Raw genomic sequence first — 12,310 nt, 5'->3', positions numbered from 1 at the left:
CCAAGGGTGGGCAATAAAAAAACTGTAGGGGAAAAAAGCACTACCAGGGAGCGAGAGCTTGGCAACATACGTCATCAAGATCGTGTCCCCGGAATTTGCATCCTAGCTTGGAGCCTCCTTCCTGCACCTGTCACCAGCATAGGTGAGAATTAACCCCAGGCCAGCTTACCTTCGCTACTTTGCTCACATCCAAGCCACCTCTCTCATCTTTCACTGGCATCTGTTTGGGAAATGCAAAGCAGTAAAATTTTAATATTAGCTCAAGGAAAACATAATTAAGGAAATACATCTCCATAAAGTTAGAGACCAAAATGCATTGTATCATTCCTTTGAGTGTGTGCTCCCTGTATTAACTCTGCTTCTCCATCCGTATGAAGAACCAAGTGGATTATGATACTTCATTTAACTATGGACAACTATTAAGTTGTCACAATTCAATTTAAAATACCGCATATAAAAACAGAATTAAAATCACATGTTGGGCACGCCTAGCAAAAAAAAAAAAAAATTCTTAAAGAACAACAGCCAACACCTCACATTTTGAGAATTTCCTGGCAGCATAATACCATGTAATACAGTAATTTCTTTGCTAATTCCATGAGTCTTTTATTTTACAAAATCTGTTCCCAGAAAAAAATAATGAAAATTTCTATGAACATTCTATAAGCCTTTCAGGTTCTATACATTGCTTTTGTAAGCTACTTTCCTACAGGAGCTCACAAATGAGCACTTCAAGTCAGCACGCGGCAATACTATGGTTCAGGTTCAGAAGCTGTGCTGTTTTTGTACACGACGCTGGCTGTGATGATGATTTTCATCTTTTACTGGATTTTGACCATATTTTATTTTTTAAAAAGTGGAAAACAGAAAAATGAAAGTTAATGGTGGCAGTTAATATGAAGCTGTCAACAGTGAAGAGCAGATATTTTGTAAATTTAATAAAATCAACAGAAGATAAGAGATCGATGTGCATGCTGAAAGATGTGAAACTTTTAACATCAATTGGACGCTGACCGGACCTAAGCTGGCTGACTGTAATATTCAGATGTGATGGAAACGAAATAAAGAATATCTGCGATGAATTAAGAACATGCCATCTAAGATTAAGTATTTTGCAATTTTTTAAAAATCTCTGGCAGTGGAGCAAACATTGTTCAACTCAGACCCTTTTGCAGGACAGCATTTTCTGTGAAAGTAGGGGTGGTGTGGCTCCTCATCCAGCTCAGACGTCACCGCCTCTGGGAACCCTTTCTCTACTCCCCAGACGATCCCCAGAGTCCCGTGCTGGTCCCTCTGGCGTTCTCTACACCCATAGCAGTGATCGGCCAGCATCTTAGTCACTATACTGAGAGCCCTTCAAAGACAGACACTAACTATCTCATTGATCTTCCTACTGGATGACCAACAGAGGTTTGATGAAGTATGTTTTATGTGACAGAAAATACATGCTCTAAGGGCATGATTTTTCTAACCTTGCCACTTTTTCCATAGAGAAGGAAAAGTTCTTCTTCCATATGGTCTTCCATGGTCCTGTGCAGTCCTTGGGGAAAAAGTATGTGGTAAAATCAATATCCCACATGTCAAGTGAAACTGGGCAGGTTAAAGTTACTTTACTTCTAATTAACAGAGAAAATAAGCTAAGCTCAAATATGGTGAAGGGAAAATAAGGGAATTAAGTTTGGGGCATGGGAGTTAACAGCTGTAAAACCCAAAAGATGTTTTAACTGTTGTTCTCCTATGAGAATCCTCCTGCTGAGGTGTGGAAAAATCATCCCAGGATAAACCTATATTCTTAAATCTATTAGGGAATGAGTAGAAAATTTTCATTTCAGAGTTGACTTCCTATAGATAAGAAAAAATAAATTTTAGACCTTGGTCAAATTTCCCCTGGGATTGGAAAGTTCCAAATCACTGTGAAGAGTAGACTTATCAATTCTCAGCTCTACTGAAGAGTGTATGATTTGCTAAGGGGGAGGGAGGGGGGTAATGAATGAAAAGGATAAAAGGATGAAAGAATGAATGAACAAATGTGACTTGTTGCCTTAACAAAAAATCTGAAACAACAGCCATCAAGTATGTAGCTATAGCACTGAATGTGCTTGCCTTAATAAACCAGCTCCACAATGACTACCTTCTACCACATACAAGTAACAACAGAAGCAGCCCTATCAGATAATAGGCAGTATGTCTGGACTGTGGTTAAATCATTACACAGTTATCACTAAAAATAAATATGAATAAATATTCTCTCCCCTCAGAAGCAATTTAATGAAATCATGTTTAATAGTGTTGATATTCTGATTCATTAGGTTGGCTTCTATTTACTCAAATACAACCCACATTTCAAGTGCCTAACATGAGAACATTTTATCTAACACTACCTACAAGCAGTTAGAGCCTTGCAATAGATAAAAACAATAACCAAAACAAGGCTAAGTCTTAACAGTGTTCCTTATCGATGATTTATATTCACTTGAGGATACGGGTAAAATTCTGTTTTCTTCAGCTGTAAAAGGTCTCTCAGCATATAAGGAATAATAAATAATATACTCAGAAATAAATAATATACTCAATTTGCACTACTTGAAGAATACAGTTTGCAGAATATATGTGAGGATTATAGTTATCTCATCCTGTTATCTATGTGATATCACCAGGCTGTTATTATAGCAATGTTATAGTAATATATCAACATATACTTCTTAAAAATCTATAATACGCATATAGAATACCACATCCATGATGTGATAAACATGAATTCTAAACAACAGCGACAATAATAACAGTTAAAATAAACAGTTACCCTGTGCCAAGCACTAAGTGCCTTATATTATCTCATTTAATCTTTACAATAGCCAAAAGAAACCGGTATAATCATTGCCTCTGTTTAATGGACATATTTCAATACTTTGACTAACAGTCACCAGTCAGTCAGGGTCAGAGCCAGGACTAATTCCAAAGTCCTTGCTGTGGACCCTCTGCTGTAATGCAGGGATATTTTAAGTTTTCCCAACTGACTGTTTGGGAACATTCCCGCCAAAAATGTTTGTACCTGATTGTTTCTAAATTTCTGGAGCCCAGTATTCAGTCATCTTTAACCCTGTTCCTTCTAGATCCTTGTGAAGTTGTCATCTAGGGTAAGGTTAATGTGACTGAAAATGGAAATACATAAATAAATTCTATTAGAGAACAAAAGAAAAGGAAAAGAATATACCACCTTGAAACTTTAACAAGCCAGTATTTATCTGAGAAAAATACAGTTAAAAAATTGTATCAGCTCTATTTACTGTTAGAAAGTCAGCAGCAGCGGTGCTCAATTATAAAAAGAATTAATATTATAAAATATAACTTTCAGATATTATATTTTATAAGTTTTGGGAAAGGGCTTCGACAACTTGGACGCTGAAACTTACAAAAAAACCACAACGTTTAATCTATAGTATTTCAACATAAAAAAATGCAAGGGAAACCATATGGAAAGGGAAAAACGCAAAATTTTCAAATTTTTGGAAGAAAGTATAGAAAACATCTTTATGACCTCAGGGCAGGGAAAGATTTCTTAAATGAGACACACAAGCATAAACCACAAAGGAAAGACTGGTAAATTTTACTACATTAAAGATGAAAACTTTGGCAAAATAAAAGACAACATGAACAAAGGGAAAAACATGCCACAGAATGGGAGAAGATATTTTCAGCATATATAACTGATACCTAATTAGCATCCATAATATATAAAGAACACCTAAAAATTAGAACAAAAAAGACAATCCAATTTAGAAATGGACAAAGGATACACAGGCAATTCACAGAAGAAATTAACAAACATATCCACGGAATTTATCATGGAAATGTAATCATGATCAGATAGATCTCACCAATCAGATCAGCAAAATTAAAGGGGATAATACATAGTGTTTGTGAGGATGAAAATCAAAAGGCACACTCATATAGCTAGAAGGAATGTAGACTGATACAATCACTTTTAGAGCAACTCAACAATATTTAGGCCAGAGCAGTGTCTTTCAATCTTTTTTGATACATATATGTACCTGAAACAAGAGTTTCAAAAAATAATTCTTACCCTTCCTATATGAGATGCTAAGGGATATCCTCTTTCCTATTTTTTTCTACTTTACATTATTCTGTTCTACCCTACCCTATTTTGTCCTTTTCTATTTCATTTTTTCAATGTTGGTTTCAGCCCACTAAGATAATTTCAATATCATTAATAAGTCATGTCTTGTAGTTTAGAAAACACTGGCCTAGATGAGCTCTAGTGCATATACAAAATTGTTTGCAATAGCAAAAAACTAGAAATAGTGGATAGAATTGATCAACAGGCTCCATCAACGGAATTTATAAACTGTGGAATGTGTATACCACACAGCAATTAAAATAAATTATCTAGAATCAACACAGGTAAGTCTCCAAAACAATTCTGATCAAAAATCACTAAGTCGGGCTTCCCTGGTGGCGCAGTGGTTGAGAATCTGCCTGCTAATGCAGGGGACACGGGTTCGAGCCCTGGTCTGGGAAGATCCCACATGCCGCGGAGCAACTGGGCCCGTGAGCCACAACTACTACTGAGCCTGCGCGTCTGGAGCCTGTGCTCTGCAACAAGAGAGGCCGCGATGGTGAGAGGCCCGCGCACCGCGATGAAGAGTGGCCCCCACTTGCCGCAACTAGAGAAAGCCCTCGCACAGAAACAAAGACCCAACACAGCCAAAAATAAATTAATTAATTAATTTTAAAAAAAAAAAGTGCCTTGTGTTTTGAAAAGTAGTTTCTTATGCATTTCCTCATTTTGTTTAAATGTAATAAAAAGAACTATGTTATTATAGAATCTTACTGTACTGATATTTGCCTTACAATATAAAAAGAAATGGGAGCATAGGTACCTTCTTCAGCCAGAAGCTCCTGACACTGACCTCTGCCTTCAGAGGATTTTTTTTTTTTGGCCATGCCACGCAGCATGCAGGATCTTAGCTCCCTGACCAGAGATTGAACCCATGCCCCCTGAAGTGGAAGCACAGACCCCTAACCACTGGACCGCCAGGGACTTCCCACAAGAGTAATTTTCAGAACCAAACATATATCAACTAAGGTAATCTTTTGCATGACATTTCCTATTTTGACTGTTTTTCTAAACTTGTAGAGTTCAGTAATTTATTTCCATATTATCCCTGTTTGAGACAGATAATTCCTTTTTGTACATATTGTATTTTGAGAGTTTTCCCTATACTCTTAATAACTACACAGTTGAAGATCAGTGGACAAGACAACAGTCTTTCAGTAACTGAACAAGATAAACATACCACCCTAGTCCTCTTGAAGAACAAATAATTCATTTCCTTGTACAAAGCATATAATAAGCAGTCTCTACATGTTATTAATGGTAAAGTAATCAGTATTAATCAGTGTGTCTGCTAATATGACAATGTGTCGTATTACCTGATAATACTTCTGACCTAAATGAGTTAAACTGATTATAGGACATTCATTTGCCTAATTCAATCAACAAATATTGATTTAGTGCCTGCAATGGGCACTAAATTGAAAGCAAATATGTAAAAAATAAAAATAGAAGTAACTTGTAGCAAAAGGATATCCAGCTGGTAGCTGCCTGTGTCAATATTACCCCAACCCAGTAGTATGCAGGGGCCTCAAGAGCTAATAAACTAGATACACTGTATCTGAGAGAAGGCATTTTCCATGGAAATTGTTATCTTGCAATTAACTAGAAGCTTCTAAATGCTGGTATCTGTTTTCTAGAAGTGATCCCAGAAGGAAAAAAAAGAAGAATTTTTGCAGACAAAGTCCAGTGTCATGTATGTTTTAAAATTCAACTTAACAGTATGAGGTCAAATCTAAAGCTATGCTTGAGACACATAATGTATAGAAACGTTTTCTTGCAATACAGAACTCAATGCTTTCAACAAATTCTCTCATCTAGGCAACACAGTTGATGATGCTTTTATAATCAAAGAAACAAGGCATGAAGGAAAACCAATGTCTTTTAGGACACCAGCATACAGTTTACAGTATCAGTGTGTTAACGAGCTCCAGACCAAGTACATGTCAGTGGGATAATGATGGTTCCCACCTATATGCTTAGTTGAGTCATTAAATGGTATGTCATCAGAAAGCTGGAAATAATATAAATATGTATAAATGTAATATAAAATAATTAAACATGATCCCAATTATCGCTTGCAAAAAAGGATGATAGGCATAATTTACCTCCACTTGAATGAGCTGCCATAAGTCAATGACAAATAACGGTAAGATACCCTACACAGCTGCTAACTAACGTGGGACAATTATAAACAGGATGGACAAAACTAAAAAACTAAAAGCCAAACTAAAACTAAAGCACAACCTCAGTGGGAATGGTATTGCCCTATGTGTATGATAAACAGCAAACTGACTTATGGAACACAGAAACATAGTTACTATTTTAATGATTTCACTGTACAAAGGTTTCCAAACTTCGCCAAGAGTGATGAAGTAGACCTTCAATCCAAACCAAAGTTGCATTTAGTTTGAAAATATTACTGGGCTCATTAAAGTTGGTCTTTCCGGCCAAGCGCAGCAAAAGTGTCACTTTCAAATATGAAAAATAATCAACATAAACTATACAAATATTTTTAGATTGTTATACTAGCTAAAATGAACTGATACTTGAGACATTTGTAAATCCATTTGAATTTTAGATCCTTATATATCTAATACAATTTTTTTTAAAGCCCTTAACATGCCTATTAAATAGAATACTAACTGTTAACCATCTCTGCCCCACAGTGTAAATATTCGTTCAACATGGTAGCCCCTCTTGGTCTTGGCTCATTTCCATTTATGATTCAAACTGTTCAGTCAAATACATTCAGCGTAATACAGAACATATTATAATGGGGTCACAATTCATGATTTACTCACATACTGGTACTTGTCAATGTCTTGCAAGGGGAGACAGAGGTACTATTGGGTTGGCCAAAACGTTCATTCGGGTTTTTCCATAGGATGTTACAGGAACACCCAAACGAACTTTTTGGCCAACCCAATAGATACGAGCTCAGGTTAGATTAGCAAGGCTGAAGACACACAGAAGACACACCCCAGTGTCATAGTCATGCTGAAAGAAACTATTACACCTTAAATTCCCTGGAGACTTTCACGTTAAGATGAGATCACTGTGTGAATTAGACACATGTTCCTTCTGGATAATGAAAGCGAGAAGGAACATATCAGCCTTCCATTGAAGGACACTATGAATATCCCTTTCAGGGAGACAAGCTATTTGCTCCTTTTAAGTAAGTATCCTCATTTAGCCCTCCATTTTCAGCCTTGAACAGGAGTCCCTGATGCCACCCGGCAACCCTGATCATTCCATTCCATAATTCCATTCTCTTCCAAAGAGATTCTCATATCTCTTTCCTGGTCAATTTTGATTTATAGTAAGTCAACTCCAGTAAACCTCAAAAGTAACAGCATCTTAGGGGCATTTTAATTTCACTTTAACCACGTGATAAAACCAAAATTAAATATGACAAACTCCTAAAGTCATAAGCAAATCCCATGGGTACTCTACATTTATAGTTTTAGATTAATAGCTTTTGATATTTAAATACAGTGTTTGTAATCCACTTAAGGACCCAAAGGGAAAAACACTTCACTTTCTAAAACTGTTCCTCTCTATCAGCCTCTTTCACTAAGCATCCTTTAATTACAGAGTGCAATTTGGCTAGGCTTGTCTGGTTCATTCAGAAATCTCAAAGAGCAACAATTTAGTACCTTAAAGCATGACATCACCAGGTGAATCTTCAACACAGTTCCAAATAAAGAAAATCAACAACCACTCTTAGAAAACAACTTCACCTAGTCATTCACAGTCAGAGGGACATTAAGAAGCAACTGCAAAGTACAGTAAAACGTGAAGAAAATATACATTTTTTCTCCAACCCATCTGTAGTATTCGTTTGGCTAGTCTTTTCCATTCAAGAACCCAGTCTCTTCATTTGATTTGCTGCATTAAACTAAAATCCTGAATAAAGTGAACTCTTTTTGGAAAAAATATTTTTTCACCTATATACTGCAAAGGACAGTTACATTTGTCACAATGGACATGCTACGGGGCCCCATGAAACACATAGCAGAGAATGGTAAAACAAACAAACAAAGTTCTCCCAGAAAGATACTGAATTCTAAAAACCAGTTCTCCATCATGAACATCACCTTCAGTTTATCCTTTAGACCCACCATCACCATGCTGTTTAAAATTGCAACGCACACCTGTACTCAGTCCCCTTTCTCTGCTCTCCTTTTTTCATTATTTTATGGCACTTATAATTTTCTAATCCAATAATTAAATATGTTTACTGTTAATCATTCTTTGCTAGATGTAAGCTCCAGAGGGAAGAGATCTTTATTTTGTTCAATGACATACTCTAAACACCTAGACACAACCTGATACAAAGTGGTCACTCAGTAAATGTTTTTTGAATGACTGAATGAATGCACATTGCGACTTCAGTTCAAAGTATTTCTGGAGCCAAATACCAATTTCATTTATACAGTTAACAAATATCTACTGAGCTGCCATTATGGGGGAGACAGCACATACACATACAAATCCATAGTATCAGATAGTGATAAGTGCTACAAAGCCAAATAGAGCAGGATAAGGAGATGGAGAGTGAGAGAAGTGGCTATTTTAGATGAGGCAGTCACCTCTGAAGTGATGGCAATTAATTTGAGATCTGAATGAAGTTGGGTGCCATGCAGATTTGGGTGGAGGGGGAAAGTGAGCTTTGAGCATGGAGAAAATAGCAAATGCACAGGCCTAAGGGTGGAGGCCGGCTTGGTAAACCCAGTAACAGCAGTTAAGGCCTGCGTGGAAGGAGTGGGGTGTGCAAGAATATAGCATTCCACCTGCCTTTACCTACTACTTAATAACGTGTATATTGCCTAGTGCCCTGGGAAAGAGAGATTACATTTCACCTCTGAGTACTCAGATTCTCTGATAGTTAAGGGCTCTATTCTAGCCTCCAAATGTCCGTATCATCACATCATATAAGATTACAAGGCACACAGTAATGACATTGTTAAAAACCATTCCAAGAACAACCCCAGGAGTCACGAAACTTACTTAACTAAGTACCACTGCCCAGGAAGGCGTAAAGCCAAGCAGGAACGTAGTACTAGAAGGGTGCAAAGCCAGGAGGCTCAATAAACATTAAACAGGGACTGTCACTTCCCAGTCTGGGGGAAAGAGCGTCGTTCCAATTAAGTCGCCAAGCGCGGCATCAGGCAGCTCTACGACATGCATTTTGTTACAGTCCTGGGCTCCAACTGTTCCGACTTATTATGTAATTTCCCAAAGAACAAAAGCAAAAAGTTCACTCTGAACTAGCCTTCCAACTCAGGCAGGAAGCTCTTTCTCGGCCAGGGCAGAGCACTTGGAAAGTTTTCAGCGTCTGAAAATCCCTATTTCCGGGACTGAGCAGGGCAGTATCTTCCGGTTTAAAATAAAGATTTGTGGTGATTTCTCCCCATCTCTCCACAGCAGTTCCCAAACAGCTTCGCCGAGCTTAGTCAAACTTTCTGCGCTATCCCTCGACATCAGGACCAAATGTCGAAGGCATAATAATGAGTTTAGCGAGCCGGTTCGGGGCCGGAAGCTGGGTGAATAGAGATAGATACACAGGACGGGAGCCGAAGATCTAGGCGACATAAATAAAAACTGCAGCCTAACGGGGGGCGGAGAGTGGGAAAGGAACTCCGAGGCAGGTGCCTCCCCAGCGCTGGCCGAAGGAGGAGAAGCCTCTAGGAAGGCAATAGCCCTGGTGCGACGCCACACGCAACCCTCGGCACGGCGCGCCACTCCCGCCAGCCGACTCACGCATGCGCAGCGCCGCCTCGGCCCGCGGCCTGGGTCAGGGTACAATCCCGGAGCCGCGCGACCAGGCCCCGCCAGAGGCTTTGCGCACGCGCGGAGACGCCTGGGCTCGCGGCTCGGGCGGGGTTGTCGCCCCAGGGGCTACTCCTCGCCAATACCTCGCCGGGAGCTCGGGCGGCGGGGGCGGTGTGGGGAGAGGCGGCTCGCCGCTTGGGGGGTGGGGGGGGTGTCTGAGAGCGGCCAGCTTCTAGCCTGGCGCCCCCCCCCCCCGACCTCCTACGCCATCCCCTTTGTCCTTACCACAACGCAGGCCCGAGCCACATCCGCTCCGCCTCCCAGGTCGCCGTTACTGCTCGGTGGGGGCCCGCCGCCGCGATGAGTTGGCGCCTCCCCTCGAAGCAGCTCGGCCTCAGCGGGACGCGCTCGGGTGACCGACCCGGGAGGGAAAGAGGAGGGGTGCGCGCCCGAGGGGAGGGGAGGGGGCCGGGCGACGGCGCCTCGCCCCTCCTCTCCGCTGCCCCCTGCCGCCCCCTGCCGCCCCCTGCCGCCCCCGCCCCTTTCTCGCCGACTCTCTCTCGGCTCCGATCGGACCCCTAGGACTGGACACTGGCTCTCCCGCTGGGTCCATCTCCGCCCTTTCCCCGGGGATTCCACCGTGGGAAACCCCCACCTTCTCCAGGGTTCTGGTCCCCAGAGTCTTGGGAATTTGGAGATGCCTAACCCGGAAGGGTGAGGCGCGCGGATGATGCGGCAAGCTCTTATACAGTCCCTCTCCCCCAGTCTGTGCCAGCTTTTCTTCTGGTGGTCCCTCCATCAAGGAGCTCAGATCACTTCTCCCTACGGTTTCCCTGCTTTCCCCTCACTGCTGTACCTTTCTAATCCAGAGGCCGAAATAATGAGTGATGCGTGCTAAAGAGGTGACCTGCCTACCTGGGGACCAAGGTCTTCTGGACCAACCACACTCTCTCTTTATTAATTTGCAGTGATTTCTTGTATTACACTGCACTTCTCTTGGCCTTAGTAGATTTTAGTAAAATGCATCACAGCTTGATAACGTGCAATAATTTCCTCCACTTTACTACACTTACTTCGGCCCGAGTGGGTTTTGGTAAAATGCTCCACAGCTGGTGTTATTAGCTGTTCCTATGGAGTAAAGATGACTGCTTTCACACTGACTTTTTAATGACACAGGTTCAACGTTCAAATGATTTGCCAAAAGTAGAACAGCCGGATGGAATAACAGATTTCAACCGAGAATGACCGTGTCGGTCTTTTGTTTGGTCTGGCTTTTGTCATTTCATTGGAAAAGCATCATTCCAGAATGTCTAGCTGCTTTTATGGCAGCTGCTATAGTTGGCAGATAATTATGTCTATCATCAGGGCATAGTCCTTTGAGCCCCAGAAGGAGGCTTGCATTTATTCGATTTTATAGGATATAAAGCCGGGCAGAAATCTAACATGCATGGCATTGCATACGAAGAACTTTTCCCCCGAAACAATGTTATCCTTTGGCCTTTTAATATAAACTGTGATATAGCCATAAGTGAAAGGACAGCTTGGAGTTTTCATTTGAAAAGGATAATCAGGAGGAACTCCTTCAGCAGTATTTATCTAAGGGGGAGGGTGGCCAGACTAAGGAGAGTAGTCAGATGAGGTGGGGTTATCGCTTAAACATACCTTCCTTATACAACAATTATTTGTGATGTGTCTGTCTCACTAGATTGTGAAACTCTTGAGGGCACAGATCATGCCCTATTAATATCTGTATCACAAAATGCTTAAGAATTGTTTGTGGAACCAAATTAACATTGATTATGTGCCTTTAGTTCCTCAAATATGCTTTCCTACTGCATTAAAAGACCTAAATAGAAGCATGAATCCATAGTCTACTTTCATTTTGGATGATTTGTGCCAGTTCTCCTGGACCTGACAGCCTGGATAGACGCACCTCTTAAGTGTGGCTGATACTAATCCAGAAAGGCTTTAAGTCACCTTTTCTTATACCCTGATCAACCAGTTTTCTCCTTCCTCCTTTCCTTGTGGCAAAGCAGCATAACGCTGAGTCCACGTTAAAAAATCACTTATTTTTCTGTTCAGGAAAAGACTTTTCCTCTGATCACCATCAAAGCTAAAATTCATCATTAAACAAGTTTAGGAATTCTTTCTAATTCAAACAATATTTCCTGCCACTTTGTCCCTGTATCCAGACTACTTCATATGTAAGGCATTTTAAGGGATTTGAGTCACCATTTAGAGAGCAAAATTATAGAAAACCACTTTCATACAGAATGCCACACATAATTTACAAATCAACCTGTATAATAATCCTTTCCCTGCAGAAATAATGTGCTTTACAAATCAGTATTTATTTTTTTAAATTAGGGTATTCTTAAAATAAGGTAAATTCTTAAA

At 40.3% G+C, this 12,310-nt stretch overlaps 1 protein-coding gene across 7 annotated transcripts in view; it reads right to left on the bottom strand.

Annotated features, from left to right (window-relative positions):
• RCBTB2 (RCC1 and BTB domain containing protein 2) overlaps positions 1 to 11,046 on the bottom strand; it is a 36,786-nt gene extending 25,740 nt beyond the window's left edge. The window contains exons 1-4 of one of the 7 annotated variants that reach the window (XM_082365476.1): positions 10,199 to 11,046; positions 3,053 to 3,152; positions 1,473 to 1,540; positions 170 to 220 (exon numbers count right to left, since the gene is read on the bottom strand). In XM_082365476.1, the coding sequence (XP_082221602.1) occupies positions 170 to 220; positions 1,473 to 1,526 (105 nt within the window). In that variant the 5' untranslated portion in view covers positions 1,527 to 1,540; positions 3,053 to 3,152; positions 10,199 to 11,046. Of the gene's footprint in view, positions 1 to 169; positions 221 to 1,472; positions 1,541 to 3,052; positions 3,153 to 9,148; positions 9,868 to 10,198 lie in introns of those variants that run through there. The other 6 variants (XM_082365477.1, XM_082365482.1, XM_082365478.1 and 3 more) reach the window with 6 other exon arrangements.
• Between the last annotated feature and the right edge of the window lie 1,264 nt (positions 11,047 to 12,310).

This window comes from Balaenoptera borealis (genome assembly GCF_965194805.1).
Source record: "Balaenoptera borealis genome assembly, chromosome: 18".
Classification (NCBI taxonomy): domain Eukaryota; kingdom Metazoa; phylum Chordata; class Mammalia; order Artiodactyla; family Balaenopteridae; genus Balaenoptera; species Balaenoptera borealis.
This window is presented reverse-complemented; position numbering and strand designations above follow the sequence as displayed.